The 21,749-nt window shown below is 33.5% G+C and overlaps 2 protein-coding genes across 2 annotated transcripts in view; both read left to right on the top strand.

The window, feature by feature from the left end:
* Nucleotides 1-21,749, top strand: part of LOC140056049 (large ribosomal subunit protein eL43) — a 220,534-nt gene that overhangs the window by 80,782 nt on the left and 118,003 nt on the right. The gene's annotated exons all lie outside the window — the stretch shown is intronic.
* On the top strand, nucleotides 326-6,545 carry LOC140046321 (neuropeptide FF receptor 1-like). The gene is made up of 2 exons (XM_072090926.1): nucleotides 326-796; nucleotides 2,444-6,545. Exon 2 carries the CDS (start codon nucleotides 2,472-2,474, stop codon nucleotides 3,459-3,461), a length of 990 nt encoding a protein of 329 aa, XP_071947027.1. The 5' UTR covers nucleotides 326-796; nucleotides 2,444-2,471; the 3' UTR covers nucleotides 3,462-6,545.

Raw genomic sequence — 21,749 nt, 5'->3', positions numbered from 1 at the left:
TTAGATTAATATGTCTACAATTGTCACTAAAATGCGACAAATAGTGACATAATTATCATTTAAAAAATATGTCACAATTAACATTGAACAAAGTGCATGTTAAAGAACTCAAGCACGGATAATAAACTCTATAAAAGGCCAATGTACCAAGACAATCAGATCATTTCGTAACACACCAATAAATGTTGGAACATTAATAGTTCAACAGCTCAACAAATTTATCGCATTGAATGAAAAGATTTACAAGGCAGGAAATACAAATTGACAGAGCGCCACAGAGGGAATTGTTAAACAGATCACCCCGAGTGCGCATGACCATGAACCTGCGCATATCGAAGGCAATCTCTCACTTTCTTGAGAAACACAATTTACGACGATACAATTTTACGATACCGTTTTATTTTAGAACAAAAATCGAAATGTGAACAAATATTATTTATTATATTCGATCAAGAAAAGTCTATTTTCATGTTAATATTTCGACACACACCATTTTTCTTGGAAATGGTGTTTATTCCGATGAACTTCTTTTGTCGTCAGCTGTAGTTCTGCTTTTTTCTACCAACTTTCGACTCCCGCGAGTTCGAGACGAAGGTCTTAGTAAATTGAACGGAACAGGTGAAAGTGCGTGCGTGGGTATACTAATTACTATCTGTCGCTTAATGCAGTATTTGCTTGGTCGTTGCTACACTCGCAGCCGCCCGTATAACCAGTCCCTATTTGGTTTTGGATGCAATAAAAACGTGAGGAACAGGCAAATGTTAAATATGAGCCAGATATAAATTGGATTCATAAGGTGAGATGCAATTATTTATTTATAATGATAATCGATGAGTTGGAGCCTCCCCGCGAGACTCCCGTCACCATACTAACAAATCATTCTCCCCTCCATCCCAGACTCATCAATAAATTAAAAAGATCAGTCGATGTTCCGTTTTCCCGAGTTTATTTCAGTTTAGTTTATTTAACAACTTAAGGCCAATTTACTTAGAAGAGCGGTAACGATAATAATAATAAGACATGTTATTCCTTATGACCATTTTACACAAAGGAGGAGACGGGCGGTTTCCGCTCAGGATAGATGCATTATTCTCTGTATGTGGGACAAGTTACGTGGTTTTTCTCTTACCGTTACCGCTTGTGTGTAAATTGGCCTTATCGTTGATAGGCTAGTTCTTACGATCCTTGGGCTTACGCTTACGAAAGTTGACTACAAGTCAACTTTCGTAAGCGTAAGGGCGTGTTCATTCAGAAATTCACGGAAGCTTCAGTCACCGTTTTTTTTGTTTAGTTTGTTTGTTTTATTAGTTTTTTCAATCGGTTTCCTGTCAATTTTCAATTTCCAATGTAAAAACGAAAACCAGGCTTTACACCAGACAAGCGGCGTTTCCCTCGGGCTTCCGTCAGAAATTTCCTCCGTGTGATTCAAAAGATTTTGGGCTCGCGATATTCACTGCTTTCTCTACAAAATCTTCAATTGAAAATTGATATTGTTATCCTTGTTTTGTTTGAAATTGTTCAGAATCTATATATAGATATGTGCGAATAAATTAATATATAATCGCTGAATACTGTATTTCATATACATTTGTTTTGGTTAAAATGATTCACCGAATGTTACCTCGTGTTTTTAAGTTATTGCAATTTTACTTTCTAATTCGACTTTCTGTCTCCGTGGAACCGATTCAACTGGTTGTTTCCACTAGAAGAACGCACGAAGTATAGAAACAATACTGTGCATATTAAGCAATAATGTTTGTTATCTTTACACTTAATCAGAAATAATCTAGCTTATTAAAACTGTAATATTCCATCTCAAACTATCGATTTCGACATAAACTATGTTTACACGATATATCAGGTAGCCATGATCAATCGGTACTTTATTGGTAAACTGAGACAACAATCACAGAGATTTGAAACGAATGTTGGTTCTTTTAATCTTCAATTTCCCTTGGTCGCTGTTGTTTTGGATTCAAACGCGTGTGGTTAACGCGGAGTTATCGGAGGTACATCAGGATTTTATCGAAGTTAGCGACACGAAATCATACAAGAGTTCAATCACGCGAGTACTTCGTCTGATGTAACTCTAATATGATTCGAATTTTAAATCCGTCCTATGCACGATTAACTATGCGTGTGGACACAATACTGATCTTATGTCAAATTCCACCTCTGTCGTCTGACAGAGAGCAATTCAGTCTGCATTCCATAAAAAAGGCTACTAAAACCATTGTTTTCTTTTAGCAATTATGTCGATTTTCGAAATATAATCGTATTATTATTAATATTAGGTTAATAAATATAATTGTAATATGGATGAATTAAGCACCTTCTTAGTTAATAATATGCGCGCTCAATCAATCAACTATAAAAAACAATTAAAGAGGGTCATGACAGTTGAGATTATTAATTAATATAATTATGTATCTGATATCTATAGATTGGATGTAGATCTTGCTGCCTCCACCATGCACACATTGGATAACTCTACGTTGGATTTGGAAGAAGAAGATCCATTTTGGAATGCTTTTACCGTAATACAGCTTATACAGGGAATATTGGGTATTATCGGGAATATCATCATAATAATCACATTTATGAGAGTCAAGAAAATCAGGACCATCACAAACATATTTATTCTCAATCTGTCGATTACCGATTTTGTGACAGCGGTAGCGACTATACCGTTACCAGCACCCAATCCGGTTCCGGATTCGTTGGCGGGCGATGTGTACTGCCGTGTCATTGGTTCAAACTTTTTCGCATGGATGGCCATAAAGGCGTCGATACTGACCATGATTGCTGTGACCGTCGAACGATATTCGTCAATTGTATCACCGTTGCGTCATCGTGGATTTAGTATGCGACGCGCTGTTGTGATAATAATATTCACATGGGTTGTTTCAATAATTGTGAACGCGTTTTCACTTACAATTTCACGCAATGTTGACGGGAGCTGCCAGGAAGTGTGGCAAGGGGAAACTTTCAAGAAATTTATGGGAACGATCATCTTTCTTCTTACGTATTTGATACCGCTGACTGTTATGATTATTGCGTACGTAACGATGTTCTACGTGCTGCGCAAACAGGACCGCAGATTTAGGCGTGATGGCGTATTAGGAAAGACTAATGAATATTCATATTGCAGGGCGAAGCGTAACGTTGCTGAATCCTTATTCTTAATAGTGCTTGTCTTCACAATTTGCTGGGCTCCGGATCAAATCTCATTTTTGGCGCAAAATCTGGCACACTTTGACTATGTAAACAGTGTTGTTTATCCGTATTTTATTCTATTAGCTTTCTGTCATCCGATTACGGATCCGATAATTTATGTGTATAAAAACCGTCAGTTTAGAAATGCCATAAGTATGGCGTTCAAAAGAAAATATAAAGTGACGGTACGATCTGATGTGGAGCAGTTTGTGCCGAATAAGAATGTAGCGCTCCATAGCAAATAGTTAATATTTAACCTACGAATATACACGCGTTTAATGTTACACAAGTCTGAATAGGAACAGTTTAACCATCTTTATCTGGGCAAAGTGGAAGAGGACTGGAGCACAATGAACCGAGAAATCAATTAATTAAACAAAATAATGCGTTTAAGACGTTTCGTCGTACATTATGTGGTGCCGGATATTTAGTATGATAAATAATGCAGCAATTATAAAGCTTTATTGGATGCTTGAGTTCGAACATTGAACTCAATACGCTTAAAACGAGTCATTGAACTATTCCCTAGTTAAACGCAAGATCGCACAATAAGCTTGGTTATGCAACGCGAGGACGCAACGTAAGCGAGTAGACCAATCAAAAGCGATGGGTTATTATAACAGTCGCTTGTCATTGGTCAACGCGCTTGCGTTGCGTTTACGTTCTAGCGTTGCGTCCTAATGGGAACCAAGCTTAAAGCTTGGTTCCCACTAGAACGTAACGCAAGGACGTAAACGCAACGCAAGCGTTTTAACCAATGACAAACGAAGTTATAGACAGTTAGCAATCACAAGCGAATAAGCCATCGCTTGTGATTGGTCAATTCACTTGCGTTGCGTTACGTCCTTGTGTTGCGTCGCTAGTGGGAACCACGCTTTAGATAGTTGTATTTCAAATGTGTTGTGTGCATAACAACAAAATGTGACCAAAAATTAGAAACCCTTTCAGTTCACACACATAGGCCTACCAGCAGGAGCAGAAATTGAAGCTTGGTTCCTAATAGGCGCAATTGGCAAGCGAATTGACCAATCAAGAAAGATGGATTATTCGAACTATCGCTTGTGATTGGTCAATTCGCTTGCGTTGCGGTTTTACGTCCTTTTGCATTGCGTCAAGTTATAAGCTCTCTTCGTTATGTGGTTAACTGTGCACTAGACTTGCCCTAAATATGTATTTGTTGTCTTTTTTATGATCCACCATTCTAGTCGGCGTTTCTATTTGTGTCGAGCTCATGTATTATACGTATGAAACGCCATATGTGCCAAAATATTTATCTTTTACTAATTTCGGTCTAGAACGTAGACTTTAACTGTGCACCTGTAGAATGGAGTAATATTATTATACTTTATGGTAAAACTTGCAGTTAATTTATGATCTTTGCTAAACCACATTTTGATTTACTTTATGATTTATGGTCTAGACGAACATCGATCAATAATTTTTGTTACAACGGTTAACCAGTCGTTTTGTAAAGAGACTGTTTTTAATTGTCAATTTATTTTGCGAAGTAACCAAGGACGCACATTTTAATCAACACAATTTTACCAAAAATTACTTGCATAAATGTAATTTTAAGTGAAAATCCGTCAGTGTGAATAGATGTAAACAAGTTATAAATATGTTATTATGTATCATATTTGTAATAGGCCTACATTAAAAATTCATTATTATATTATTTATTAGACCTATATTAATATTTTTGTATTTTATTTCTACTTTTTTTTTTATCATCAGCTTTTAAAATTTATATTGAACGTTAAGTTAGGTTTTCACTTGATTTTTCCTTTCATCCACACATCAGATATAATGCCATATATGTTTCATGTCTAGATTAACTATTTCATTAAGTCATCGGACCCAGTGATAAGAATTAATGGTTCAGTACTCGGCTAGCGAGATAATTACCAATAATACCTTCCAAGAAATCTAAGGTATTAATTGAATTTAATCCAAGTATCTGACACAGTACATAAATGACCGCTGGGATAATACTCTAAAAACAAGATAAGTTAACGTAACCATTATGATGAATCTTTTGCGTGACAAATTATTATCGATATACGCGGGAAATTAATTTAATTTACCTGATGGGTAATGTCTGATATGACAGCAAGGTAAGCCAGGCCATCCTGTCACGCTGTAACTAATGAAAACGTGCTGTGAAAACAGTATAAAGTTTGTCAAAACATTCTTAACCCTCGGATACTACATATTAATTATGTGTGATGTGTACAGTTAATATTAGTATTGTGCGCGTATTATCTGAACGCGTATCGCGTAATATGCAAGTCGCGCGTATTTCTAACGTCGCGCGTAACCGGAAATGCGTATTCCGATTTAGCATGTGACCGGAAACGCGTGTGTTTCCATGCCATTGTCTTTCACCCATATTTTGTTGTTGTATTGGAAAGATGGAATTTACAATTTGGATAAAATCATTTTTTTTTTTTTCATTTTAATGTAAAGTAATGTTATAATAGCATTTGATTAAAATTTATTTTAGCGTTAGCTTTAACCTTTGGATCAAATAATTTTCCTTAATTGTTGATTACATTTTTACTGTAAATATTTGTGTCTTATTATAGAAATATTGTGATCTAGGCCTAGCTGTTAATTATAATAAAAGGTAATTATTATACAGTAAAATACAATAATTTGATGTAAATTGGATTTTTACTTGATTTTAATGAGTTGGAAATAACTGAATTGAATACCAGGTGGTACAGCTATCATCCGAATAATACTCATACGTAAGCCAGCATATCTATTTCCATCTAGTAAACATAAATAACATGAACAACATAGATAGCATTACGGAATGTCTTAATTGCTATCGTATTAAATTTCTAAAAGAAAAGAAAGTACATCAGCAAAAAAAATTAAACATTGTAAATTTATCCAACTGGTAACGTCAATGTAAAGGATCGAACACGAAAGAGCTGTCCAGCCACAATATACTTTTTACCCGGTTACTAAAAAATATGGCCTATTTTTAGTTTACCACGCCCGGAAAATTGAGATACTAGTATAGTACGTATGCCTATAATGTTATAATCTGTCCAGTATTATAGGAAAATTCTGTAGTACACCGAACATAAATAGCACATAATAATGATGCCTGTATCAATATACTGGCATCACATGTGATACATGTGACACTGTATTACGGAATTTGCTTATGATAACTGGACATTAAATATGCCATATTTTGAAATAGTTACTGAAAATCGGCATAGATAGCTAAACAATATATACATTTAAAAAAACACAATTTTACAAGCACCGTCCGTCAGCGGTGCATTATCATAGCCTACTAGTGTAAATTGTAAAATGAAATATTGTTTATGATGATATCAAATGCAAATAAAAATGCAAGATGTTAAAAAAAATTCTTGTTTTTCTCATTCTTTATTTCCGCTGTGTGTTAAACAAAAGCAAGCTTGATGTATAGTCTAGGTGACGAACTTGTTCAACTTATTAACAAAAACGTCTTCTTGAATTATAAAAATGGTTGAAAGGTTAAGTTTAGAGAGTAAAGTGCCAAACAAAATCAATTGTTCAAAAATAAATAAAATAAGTGAGAGGTGACCAACACTTAGAGTCATTAAATTATACAACGCAAATTCTGTGTGAACCTTATATTTTTCTGGTAGCTTATTGGACAGTCACGCATTTTTTTTTCCTAACGCGTTAAGGCAGAAATCGTTACATGCACAGTGGCTTTGGCAAAATTACCATTGATAATTACGAACCTGTTTTTAAATAAAGTGACAATACTTTTACAGGACTAATACTATAATTTGAATATTAATACATGTTTAGAAGTTTTGATTTGTTTAGGTGGTGCGCCCTCTATTGAAGAAACATTAATGGCCTAGATGAGTATTGTTGTTGTCTGACGTCATGCATTTTTAATTGAGATAAGATACACGCGTTTATGACATGAATTAACATCATTCCAGAGTCATATGTATTCTGTAGTAACATACGAGAACATTGTGAAATGTAGTCATAATGTGCACATACCGTGTTCATACTCAATCTTCCACATCATGTTTGAATTGAAGCATGGACTAGGCTATAATTATTTAGTCCATGATTGGAGCATGAACATGCATTGACCTCATTCCATGCGTGTTACGAAAACAGAAACCTCGAGACCCGGGGGGTAGGCCTATCTGTTTTCGAGAAATCTCGAAAAACAGAGACTAAAACTTTATTATTATATATTCAGTTTTCGAAATTGTCGGTGTATGCATTTTCAATTTTTCACTTTCAAGAGATTCAATCACATTATTAATTAATTTTACCAAAAAATGTATGATTCCTTCTTTTCCAAAAGATTAATAGGCCTACATGTTCTAGATTGGTATAATTGGTAATTTAATAACCCATACTTACTCTTGGAGTACTCACCTATTGGATGAACTTCTTATCGAGATTTACCTTTGCAAACTAAAGAGGGTGAATTCTTTTCGAGATGGATTCTTTTCGAGATGGATTCTTTTCGAGATGGATTCTTTTCGAGATGGATTCTTTTCGAGATAGATTCTTTTCGAGATGGATTCTTTTCGAGGCTTTACAATATTTAATGGTTTTGAAACACTATTGTTGTTTTCATCAATATATTGTTTTTTATTTAGTTTCATCCCTGAAACACAATATCATTAAAGAAATGATTTAAACTACTCTTAGTCGCTGTTTTAATATCTTGTTACCATGGTTTAGCTAATTTTCTCATTAAATTAAAGGGGCTAAAATGTAAGCGAGTATTTGAAAGCATTTTATAATGAAATGGTATATGATTACTTTCTTTCATCTTGTTATTTGAACAAATATTATATATATATTTATATATAGGCTATATCGATTATTTTCTTTATTCCTTTTAATACGTAAATATAACGGCACCTCGCTCATTTTACATATCATACATTAAATGCTTTCTAAATAAGTTGATAGAAGACCTTAAGAGTTATAATTTACAAAAATATCACCAAGTGAAAATAAGTTTAGGTAAGGAATAAAATGTCTGGATGTTTCAATGCCAGATACTTGTTAATGTTTCAGTTCAGTTTAGTCTGTTAACCCCTGATAGGGTTGTTAAGATACCACTGCTGACTTTTGGACAATCCTCATCCACTGGTCTCTGTTCTCTGAAGCTCGTTGTGAGTCACCAAAGGTCAAACCTGTCCATTCTTTTATGTATGTTGTCTTCCTACCTATTTCTCGGTCTGCCTCTCCTTCTCCCTCCTGTTACGGTACCCTGTAGAATGGTCTTTAAATGCCAGATACTTGTTAATGTTTATATAATCGTATTACAGCCCTTAAGTTATTAGAAGTTAATTACAATTGTTATTTACCCCACAAGAGAAAATGTGAATAGTGGTGCGAGACAATGTGTACGGAATTGTGGCTTACAACATACTCCAATGTGAACCAGTATTTAACTCATAATGATCAAAGTTGACAAGTTATTCGAAAAATAACTATTGCGGTTGAAGTTATGTCGAATGTCATCAACTGACTTGAGTAACTTTCCTTGGAGATTAAACAATAAACCATTGAATGGTCGTTAATACTTGGAAATATTAAAATCACGGTAAATATTAAACAAACAACAATAATATAGGCTTGGTGGTGCACTTTCATATTTTCTTTCCAAAAACGGATTGCTCATGTGCCATCTATCCTATTCGTTATTACAGTACCACCACCTACAAGTCATATCTTATTCATGTCCTGTATGGAACGCTAGTCTTCTAACATATGACAACATACTGAGATTAGAATAAGAGCGTGTGCAACATTATCTTGATGAATAGGCCTATTGTAATTATCTAAATGCTCTCCTCACACTCAAACTTCAAGAGGAATTTGTTTTGTTAAGTCGATTGTTTTCGTTAAAATGTACAAAAACCACAATGTTTGAAATTTTTTCAAGCGAGCCTCTGGCGCGGTAGCATCCAGAAAACAAAGTGAATATCATGAATATAAACACTGGAGGCTCAAATCATAATAACAATAATGTTATCCATTTTTCAATTCCTATTAAATTGTAAATATTGTATATATATATTAATTTATTAAATGTCAGTATATCATCGGGCGGTTTAGAATTACTGTTCTTTGCCTGATGTGTTTATATATTGATATGATAATATACTATAATTATAATAATGCTATTATTGAAATTCTTTATTATGTACGGTAATCGTTTCATGAATATTTTATTTTTTTTTTAGTAATTGTCATAATGATATTTTTATTATTATTATTCAAGTAGTTAAATTGTTAAAAGTAAGGCTGCCATTGTGTTAAAATTGATTGGAAATAAAGATAGGCCTACCATGAATACACATAACATATTGTCTCCATTTCGCTGTCTCTTGCCACTTTCTCTGCTCCCATCCTGTTTCCCTTCTTTCCTGTTCAATTGCACGTATTGCACACCTTTGGTCTGTCTCTCTTCTCGGTGCCGTCTGCTGATTTGTTTAACACATGTACGAGCCATTTCCTAGAAGCTAATTTACATTGCAATGATTTTTTATGTAGCTGGAGTTTCTTATTTTGTTGGGCCAAAAGCATTTTGTAATGAGTAAACCTTCTGCTCGTCGGCGTTGATTATCTTCCATGTTTCACATCTATTATTATGATGAAAGAACATGATCTGACAATTGTTTTAAATGGCATAATTTTGGTTGCTTTCATATAGTGTGTTGATTTCCATATTTGGCTCATTTTGATTAACTTTGTTATTTAGCATTAGGCCTATAATTAATATAAAGAGTTTCGATTACTCAGTTATCGTACTGATGTTTAAAAAGTAAAAAATCCGGGATTAATTTTTAATGTAGTTTTAATATTTGTATATTATTATTTCATGTTTTTTTTTGTGTAAAAGGTCCAGTTTGGTCCAGTTCATATGTTCCTAATAAGAAAATATTTTTTCCACTTGACTTTGTTCGGCTGTCGGTCTGTCCATCTTTCAATTCTTTCTTTATTATAAACATAAAGTTGGGTATAATTTTTAGTCACGTGCAACGCGACTCTACAGCTCACTATGTCGGTCGGTAGGTCGGTCGGTCGGTTGGTCGGTAAACACTAACTTGAGCACGCGACTGCAGCTATGTATATGGCCTTGTTTTTTTTCATATTACTGGTTAGTTACATCCTGGTACAAGTATAGCTATACAATAAAAATCTCTATGGTGAACTGCCTGTTGATGTGGTCAGCTTGATATTTGACCTGGGAATATGAACATTGAATCACATGTTCCGATCCCATACAGCTTTGAAACATCCTTCGAAATCGTGTGAAAATCGGGCAATAACTTTTAAGTAATATAGAAAGAAAAACACACCCGATTGACCCCATAATTTGAATTTAAAGAAGACTATGGTTATCACAAACTAGAGACAGAACATTTGTCGAAAGTTTCTAATTTGTCGTAGCTGATTTTTTACCACCTAAGTCCCTTTCTGGTGCCAAGTGTTCGCAAGCATGGTTTACCAGTGTTCGTCTGTTGTTTATATCACAACTACTACTTGTTTGATAGCCTTCGGTTTTAGTTTTGTGCACTTACAAGAACTTAGTTAAAGTGCATTTATTGTATTGTGTTTTACTTCTTTCAATCAATCATAGTGTAATATTATGTTGTTGTGTGAAATAAAACTCAAACTGAAACCATAGAGACAAATCTATACTCTCTATGCTGAAACTGAATTGGCGCTATGTGAACAATATGTTTAGTGATGCATTACCTCGACGTTTAAAAATGCACAAACACCAGTTCTTATATCATTGATAGCCGACCTGTTCAACAAATAATTGATATGTCATCAAATACAGCAGCTCAACGTTTCATAATTAAAACTACCGAACAAGATGGTAATTTGTTAGAAACTTGTGATGAAGTTCTTTCTGAAAACAACATAACTAAAAGGCAGAAGCTGCTACTATTTGGAGACAGTAGATCTGGCAAATATGAAACGCTGAAAACACTTTCAGAATTAACAGATCCCGATTCTGATGAAGATGTAACCATCCTCAGTACGAATGTTGATACATCTGGGGAATATATTCCTGTCTGTCGGATAGTACAATACGATGAAAATTATAACATCTTAAATATTCGTGTCAAACAGAAAACTAGTTCTCCGATACTAAGCAGGCCTACAGATGATGATAATCGGCGATATATCCGAAGCATAAGAGAGTATTTTTACCTACCTTTAATCATCTTAACCGTAGGATTACAGTCAAAATTGGAAGTATTGTCAACGTTGGTGTTACTGACTGTCTTGTACGAGCAATATCGTAACCGATATCTGATTGATACTGTGAACCCAATCGGATGTGTGTTAAGTCTACATACTTTCAGGTGTTTGAATACTCAACAACCGTTATTAGACTCTATTTGCTTTTTACTTTGTTTTATACTTATAGTTGCATTATTGTTGTTCTTTCTAGGAATAGAACGTCGGTATGGAGGTTCTTGTGGATACACAATTGGACTTTGCGTGATAGTTTTTCCACTTATTCCCTCTCATGAATACGAAGATACAAAATGTATATATACATTGCTTTGTATTTTATTTGCACTTTTTGAAGAATTTACGAAAAGAGGGATGTTGTCGAAGTTAAGTCAAGTAAAAGCAATATCGGTTACAGTGCTGCTGGTACTTCTTTTATGTCTTTCAAATACAACGTTTAGTGCTACCGCAATGGCATTCTCAATCACGGTCATTTCAATCACCAATCTAGTATCAACAATATCGTATGCTTATGGTGTCAAATTCAGTTTCGTAGATCAAATGGTTGATGGACACACAAAACGTAAAACTCCAAATTTGACAATCATTTCTATATTCTACATATATTATGGATATGTTTTCATATTTGCCAGCAAGGTTGACATTCTGTTGGAAGTCAGGCATCTATTGCTTTACTGTTCTGTGGGTGTTCTTTTTATTATCCACGTATTATACTATACTAAAGACGAAGCTAGAATATACGCAAGATTCAATTACCCTACTATGTGTGCTGCTGAGTTTCTTGGATGTAAATTCGGCTTATGGGAATTTGATAAAGGTTTTCCAGTTGTTGCATTGCCCAACAATGCCGTGTGTTTGCTGTGTTTCAATACTGCCGATGCCATACAAGACCAAGCAAGTCAATTAGAAAGTATCAATAACTGGTTAAACAAAATCTTACTGAAATCCCGAAGGAGAAACATTCCCGTATTTTGCATTGGTACTAACAGTGGGTCGTTCTTCAAAAGAGACTTAGAGAAGTTTGCAATATCTGTAGCTGTTTCCCTTGATCTTAGATTTAATAATATGGTTATCAAAAATAAAGATGGATTACCTGTATTTTACGTTGAAAATGAAGATAAAAACAATCAAGGTTTAGAACTGTTGAAAAGAAAGATTCTGAAAGAGGTAAAATGATTTTCATAAAATCATGTCACTTCATATTCGGAAAAATAATTTAACCATATCAAATATCATTATTTCAAATGAATTTCTTTCAAAACATTTTTTTCACGCTGTTGCTGTAGCCCGCTATATTCGATGAGGACTACTCATTCAGAAGCTAAAGCAAGCAGCAGTTATAGTATCTAAGGCCGACAGTTTTGCGACTTTGTAAATTCGACTATAATTTATAGATCCCAGCTGTTGGACATAAAAAACGTCTGGGAAAAGAAAGTCTATGAGGCCTCACTGTTGAACGATTTTGGATTCTCGCCCTTTGATTGGCTGGCGCGAATCAACAGACTGGGAAGACTTTTCTTACTTGTACCGCCGTGAAGTCACGTTGTCTCTAGAGGGTATTCAGTTGCATGCCTACAGGCTGAGGTCACACACACACAGAGCACATTAAAGTTCAAAATTGACCATTATTAAATGGGCATGTGATTCATATATTTGATTTGTATGTATTTTGCGATTAAATGACATCTTTTTAATAATTAATCATAAATATATCTGAAGAAAGAACAATGATTAATTTTAAAATGTCGAGCAGCGTTTTTTGTAAGAAATATTTCTTGTTTATATATAAATATGCTATTTTAATAGTTATTCAATTTGACCAAATTAGATGGATAACGAATTATTTAACTGAAAAAATGTATTTAAAGCCAAAAAGTTAAATTGGCTGCCAGTCAATGGTTGGTTGAATTTACCCTTTATTTTGTCATTTTATAGGTGGAAACATTGTTTTCTTCTATGGAGTGATTAACTTTATTAAAATTAAAAAATGGCCTTTTCGAAAACTTATTATAATAATCTTCATTGTTCATGTTTTTGGGAGAAAATAAATCTTTTTATCATATTTTACTATTATATTTATAAATATTACTCCAATATCCGTTTTATGTGTTGTATTCCAGTCGAAGATTAAAGATTAGTCGAACTACTACTAATTTACATCTCAATTATTTCATTTCATCGGAGTAACACCCGAATTTAATCCCCTTTTCACGAAGGTTGTACAAAATGATAATACGTACGAAACGCCATATGTGCCAAAATATTTATTTTGTTATATTAAGCCGAAACGCAGTCGATAACCTAGACTGTGAGGGAAGAACGTCATACTGCATGCTGTTTATTGTCACTAGACATACCGTACGTGCATTGAAATTGGCATTGTTGGAAATTCAGAAATGTTAATTTCTATTCATAGTTTGAAATATTGATTCGGGTTCTTGTTAAGCAACATTGTGTTCAGTTAAAGGTGTATTGTCCTTGAAACACAAAAAATGAAAAAAAAAATATTCTAAATTTAAATTGGCCATATCAAAGTAAAAAGAAAGTTATTGACTTTAAGTCGAAAATTCGAGGCAAAAACAACAAGTTTACGTAATTAACAGGTAAATTAATTTGATTAGATTTCGTCTGGAAAACCGTCACGAGCGAAAGTAAACAAAGATTTCAAACCACAAGTATGCATTATGCATGATGCTAATTAGGATTGTTTACAACTCGTCGCGGTTGAGAAGGTGTTTTCACACAGATCGCGAGGAAGTTTTATGATTATGTACAGAGTAGCCAAACAAGCGCGTTGCATTATGAATATGTTTTGATTGAAAACTTTGACTGGAAGTCAAAGTTATTTTTTGAACAAAACAACGTCCGTATTTCGGTTAAATTATTTGTTTTTCAACTAATTTTTGGTGAAAATTTAATAACTATCATGATACTTCAAAATGACCCACCTTTTTTCGAAATATTAACAAAAAAATTTGTTTGGAATTACTCAAAGGGACAATATATCTTTAAAGTTTGGAAGAGAAACTATCTGGTAATATCGGATGCTGTATTACAAATAGAGCTTGAAATTTTATAGCACCACGGCATCTGCTATGTTCCTCTACGTATTGGCTCTGCTCCTCCTCTGATCAAGGTAGGCACTGGACGAGAGAAGCCTTAGTAGATCAATGTCGAATAGGACCATACCATCAAAGTTAAACAACATTGTGCTCGGTTGGTTAGCTTGGAAGAGAGACCATCTGATGATATTAGGTGCTTTATAGACAAATGGAGCCATAAGGCATTCGAAATCAGCACTGCTGACTCTTATGGCATCTAGTGTATGCCTCATACGTTTTGGCTCTGGTCAAGGTCGACACTGGAACAGAGAAGCCCTTAATCAATGATAGGACCAACTAAAGTGTGCTTCAAACAGTCCTTGTTTCATCCATCATTCAGATGAACGTATGACTAATTGACATTGTCGTTCGCGACAGACGTCAACCATTAGGCCTACCTACACGTTATGAAAATGCAATTTCCGTTTTACACACGACCTGAAGTATAATATGAACACTAAATAGATTTTGAACAAGACACATTTTGAAATGATCGTCAATTTAAAAAAAAACTGTTGAGAGACGATAACAATGATCATCTTTCAGTTTACTTCCAAATTTCGGGAAACAAAATCGATATATGGGCCATAATACAATTTAAAGTAAATAAAATGTAAAATTTCAAACGTTTTTACTTTTTATTTACTACAACTATGAGTAAATCAATCAATCAATCAATCAATCAATCAATCAAAATAACTATTATTTCCTTCATTTATAAACAAACAGAAATACAATTTCTTACAATGTACGATATGAAGAAGGCACATTTTAAGAAACACGGCTTGTGTTGAAAGTGCCAACAGAGAACACAATACATCAAAACATACATTATTAAAAAACGAAAATATAACATTTCAGATCGTGAATAAAATTTCAAGAAACTAAGAGGAAATGTGAAAGTTAAATATTAACGAACATCAATTAATGTATCTGTGATAATTATAAGACGAACAAATAAAATGGTAGCTTACACCACAAAAGAGGAAAAAACGGAAAAACTCAAAAAGGAAAATAAATAGAACAAAATATATTCTCATTAGAGTCAATAAAAAACAACTAGTTTGAAAAATTATTATCATATATTAATATTCATATTGTTAAGCTATGTTAATGTAATTATGTTTCCACGGTTTTTTGGGGTTTTTTTAAACAACAACAACTTTGAACAGTATTTTAAAATGTACACAATTGATAGGAAGATGTATTTTATTATAATGTGTAAGCCTATATCTCTTGATATTATTTCTGCATTAATCTGATTATAATATTATGTATAAAGGTTAAAGATGTATTGCCCCGGCCCCATGAAAAATAATTCTTTGTTAAATATGCAATTTTAATGTAACACAATAGTTATCCATTGACCAAAATTTGGATCGATAAAAAATGTATTTACATGAAAAAATTGTATTTCATAGCAAAAAATAGTCAAATTGACTGCCAGCCAATGGGTTTTTGATTGGATTTACCCATTTATTTTGCTATTTTATAAGTAAAAGTATAAGTCGGTCTGTCTGTCGGTCTGTCTGTCGGTCTGTCTGTCGGTCTGTCTGTCGGTCCGGTATCACTATGCGTTTTATCGCTTTCTGACCTTATTTTGATATCAGTTTATGGCCAGGAATCGATGTGGTTATGTTTTCACGGTGCGCAATAAAAAATTACGCGGTCTACGCACGATTTAACGAAATCACGTTTGTAATCATATCTTCACAACCATGAAACACAATTAAATAAAATTTGGTACTCATAAATTTCAGGGCATAAATCATCATATGGCAATACAATTACGTGCGTAGCGCATGTAACGCATGCGTACGCGCGCTTAAAATTGTCAAAATTTATTTTCGATGAAATAAGAGTACGTTTCAGGCAATTTTAAGCGTTAACAAAATTGCCATGAGTGCGCAGATTTTTGCGCGCGCATTGCGCGTTAAATGTTATTGCGCACTCTTTTTGCCCGATTTCTGTTTTCTTGACTTACTTTTCAACTCGAAATTGCGTTATACGAGCACGTCAAAAGTGACAGGCTACGCACGTGTAAATTAAAAAAATATAAATGTTTTTGAACATTTCAACATTTTTAAACATGTTCATGTTGGTAGGTTGGTCGGTCGGTCGGCAAACACTAATGAGCACGCGACTGCAGCCATCTATATGGCCTTGTTTTCTACAGAAGTGATTAACTTCATTAAAACTACAGAATAACATATTCAAAGTCTGATTCAATTAATCTTAATTTTTCATGTTTTGGGGGACAATACATCTTTAAGAATAGAAATTATATTTAAAAGGAGACGCATAAAATACAGGCAATAACGTAAATTTAATATATATTATAATGAGTAGTCACGTGTCGGTATATACACAAATTAATGAAATGCTGAATTACGTTTACACAGGTTTATTTTTTGTTTATCTTATTTTATTTCCATAATAACATTTTTTATTTTTATTTATTCATTTCGGCAATAAACATAAAATAAGAATTACAAAAAAAACATTAATATGAAATACAAGACACGAAGCCGAGGAGAGACAAAAGCATTAAACAAAACGCTGTCACTGGTAAGGTGTGTCTCTCCAACACAAAAATTACAAATAACAAGAATATATACTAAAATAACATAGACATATCATTTATCTCTTTACATATATTTTTCTCTAAACACATTTTAATTTCAATACACTATACATCATATTAACAATGTTTGTTTTTATATGTTTACATATATTTTTGTAAAGAGTTTTGCTTGCATGTTATCAAATTTTCTTCTTTTATACATACATTATCTATAACACATTTTCATTAACAAACTTATTTTTAAATAAAATGAAAATTTGTCTGGCTGATTTACTTCATCATTTTGCAATTATCTATTCATTCATTATCTCACAGCATTGACATTTTTCTACATTTGGATTAATACACAACCCTACAAAACCTCTACAGAAACCTTACATTTTGCTCCAATAATTCTGTTTTATGTGTTGTATTCCAGTCGAAGATTAAAGATTAGTCGAACTACTACTAATTTACATCTCAATTATTTCATTTCATCCGAGTAACACCCGAATTTAATCTCTTTTTCACGAAGGTTGTACAAAATGATAATACGTACGAAACGCCATAATGTGCCAAAATATTTATTTTGTTATATTAAGCCGAAACGCAGTCGATAACCTAGACTGTGAGGGAAGGACGTCATACTGCATGCTGTTTATTGTCACTAGACAAAGCGTGCATTGAAATTGGCATTGTTGGAAATTCAGAAATGTTAATTTCTATTCATATTTTGAAATATTGATTCGGGTTCTTATACACCTGCAGGCGCGGCCTAACGGCACACTTAACATCTTCTGTTGAAACGTACTCTTCCATCTTTAAATATTTTTCTTTTGACATTTTTTTACATTTGGATCAACTTTCTTATCCTTCATCAATAAAAATAAACTTAGATAAGATAATTGTATTTTCACTGTAGATAATGTTATTATTTAGCAAGTGTTGTATTCTTTTTCGCAACAAGACACATTTCATACTATTTTGGTTTGTACGACAATAAAAGATCTGTATCTGTATCTGTATTGGTTTTTATCATCAATCTATAAAAAGCTTTTCACATCTTGCCTGTTTTTTCTTTTCTTTTTTTCTTCAAATTATCTAGTTATAATACATATTTACAAACCATACAATATAGTAGCACTAAAAAAACAGATCAAACATTGTATCTCATAACAATAGTCTCTTCCCTTACATGTAATCTGATAGAGAATATATACCTATATATTTCTTATCTTTTTTCAGATTTAAATAATTGTAGAAGATTTTTTTACACAGGTTTATTACTGAAAAAAAAAAGCGGAAATTTAACATACAATCTGAATAAATATAAAAATACTGTAATACATTATGAAAGATTGAATGAACAATCAATAACCGAGACAGAGAGCTGCCGAAAAATGCACAACCAATCACTGAAGTTCGCTTGTGCATGGACAACTAGTTTCTTCTTGTAGGGCCCTTTTCGTTCACAGGCTTTGGTACAATCGAATGAACTTATGACCAGAGAGTTAACTCCCTATTATGACGAACTTAGGCCAATATTTAATATAGGTTAATATACATGAACGCCTTCACGAAATATGTAAACCACCAACACACAACTCGTCGTAAATAACATGGTGTTCCATGATTACATTTTGTTTTCACCGAGGGTTTTTACGTAGCAAATGTGCGTGGGGTATGCAGTGTTTAGCTACCGAAGAAGTGTATGAGAAACTATAATGTTTAAACAAAACTTGTAATAAGGATACTGAGGTTAAAAATAAACATACGTGCATACGGTGGTTAAATACTTTCTGTAGGTCTATACTTTCAATTTATCTTCCTGAATTCTTTTTAATAGCTGTATGACTGCATATTTCATAAAAATCGATGTTAGAAGTTCAAATCTCGAGTTTATCTGTATCTTCATATAGACCGAAATATGAAATAGTGCGTCCTCTCGGCCATAGAATTTAGTTTCTGGGCGTTTATGTTAATATGTACAAAGAAAAAAATGGAAGTGATGAAAACAGATTAGCAGTAATAAATAAAATGAAAAGTAAAAATGTTATGAATATGTTATAATTTCACTCTTCTTATTTAAATATATTTTATTTCATTATTTATTCGGTCCTTTTCACTATTTACATACAAAATAGGCCTAAACCTAACATTTTTGGAAAACCAGGAATTTAAAAATCACTGTGTAGCTGAGCAGGTTGACCTAACACCAATTCAGTTTACACCATCACAACATACAGTTACAATGGAGAATGTTACAGTGAATCAACTGATACACTGCGTGCCGGTAAATTTACATATGAAAGATTGAAATTATATTTTACAAAATAAATTACGTGTGGGCTAGGCCTCTAACTTTCATATTATTAACTTTCGATTGCGTAATTATATACGGCGAGAAAATGTACAAGAAACACATCTGTGTTGCATAATCATCGCCTGATACTGGAAATTTGTTATCTAAATGTTGACCCGTCAATTTAATATGTTACATGAATTTAATTTTATTGCTAAAATGACAATTTCACACAGTTGTGTCCATAACATAAATTTGTTGAGTTTAAATTTATGTGTAGGCCTACATTGTATTGGCAAACAATATAAAAACCTAGGTATTGTTGTCTCGGGTTTAACAGTCTCGGGCCTGGTACAGCGGAAGAGCACTATAGTTCTCAATTATACCATGGAGCTATTTATAGCTCCATGATTATACGCATGCGCAACGATAGAGACGAGGACATCTGTAAGGCTCTGTCAACACTATCAAACTGTATGTGACAAAAAAATGTGATGTGCACTCGAACTCATAATATAATATAGGCGGAATGAGCCTAACTTGGAGGCATACATGTATATTATATACGTAGTCACACCTCGAAATTCCCCCTTAGTCTTGTCTGCATGAAAGTTAACGATGATGGGATTTGCACCTCATTAAAAGTTTGATAAGTTTCCGGTGCTTTTGACAGCAACTGTTCAACGTATATATTAAGAGAGATGGGTACTAAAAACAGTAAACTTTAAACACTCAAATTCAAAACATTATTTTAGAAACCGATTCTCCTGGTAAAAAAAATACCGTTCTTAAAAAAAAAAAATGGTATTAAATCCGTCTTCTCTTGCTCAGTATAAACAGGCCATTAGACTATGCACTACTTCCCTATTTAAAGCTTTGTTCACACTAGGACGCAACGCAACGACGTAAGCACGAACGACGCAAGCGACACTTCGAATTATCCATCGCTTGTCTGCTATTTGTACACTTGCACTTAAGATTTGCTTTATTTTAGAAATGTATGTAAATATATATATTTATGTCACTTGAATGAACGAATACAAATTGTATTTTAATTTAGTGCCAGACGTAATAAAAGTCTGTTTAAATTTAATCGCTGTACTTAGAAACTGAGAAAACAATCAAGCCCCAGCTGAAATAGCAGTAAGTGTGTATAGATACTATCGAGCCGCAATTATTGACCAAGCTTATGCAAATAGAGATACAGTGGTTTGCTATATAGGCCTATCTCGTGGTAAAACATAATTAATGTATTTCTTCTCTGTAGACTTCCATACATTTCACCGAGACCCTTCATCGGGGCTATAAAATATACTTTAAATAACCCCATTTTAAGTGGTTTATTGAAAGTAATGAGAGACACTTCTCGACGCGCCACACAATGTAACAGTTAATCTACGCATGCTAATGATGTTTATGAGCCTGCATCGAATTACTTTTTGACTCAATATTTGCGTAAATATGCAATGAGCTTGTTTCATGTAATACAATTCAATAAGCATTTTTGTACAATTAGCTCCATGCTATGAAGTACAATGTGAAAACACATTGTTTTTTTAAAATCTAATTATAAATTGACTTCCGTTTCCGAATGCAACTTATTGTTAACCGATTAATTGAACCGAATAAAAATACGGGTGAAAGAAAATAATCAGAGACAGTATCATATAATCTTCTTCGATCAGAAGAAGAAAATCTAGAATCGTGTTTGTTGTTGTGAAGTGTAATGAACCCGGATTTTCCATATTTTAATTAAAATCCAATTTGAATGGAAAAGTGGAACAAACAAGAATGTTAATCGTAAGAAATGAACATTATATCGAAGGTATATAATTTATGTTTTGTTTGTTTTAGCGTAATAGTCATTAATTTAAATTAAAAGAGATAAGGTTTTGTTTCCACGAAACGAAAGGGCGAGTAGAAACACAAGTAAGTTGACAAAGCGATATTCCATTGCTTGTGATTGGTAAAAAAATTACTTTCATTGCGTTTTCATCCTAAAGCTTGGTTCCCACTAGAACGCATCACAAGGACGTAAACGCAACGCAAGCGTTTTAACCTATGACAAGCGAAGTTATAGACAGTTAGCAATCACAAGCGAATAAGCCATCGCTTGTGATTGGTCAATTCACTTGCGTTGCGTTACGTCCTTGTGTTGCGTCGCTAGTGGTTAAGCGTGGTTCCCACTAGAACGCAACGTAACACAGCGGCGTATCGACGCAAGGTGATGTATTGCGTAATCACAAGTGAGAACCGACGACGCAACAGTGCTGCAAAAATCGCAGGTTTG

The sequence above is a fragment of the Antedon mediterranea genome, chromosome 1 (assembly GCF_964355755.1).
Source record: "Antedon mediterranea chromosome 1, ecAntMedi1.1, whole genome shotgun sequence".
Lineage (NCBI taxonomy): Eukaryota > Metazoa > Echinodermata > Crinoidea > Comatulida > Antedonidae > Antedon > Antedon mediterranea.
This window is presented reverse-complemented; position numbering and strand designations above follow the sequence as displayed.

Bases quoted from the DNA above. Each gene is read 5' to 3' on its own strand.
- LOC140046321 (XM_072090926.1), top strand. From the start codon at position 2,472: ATGCACACATTGGATAACTCTACGTTGGATTTGGAAGAAGAAGATCCA.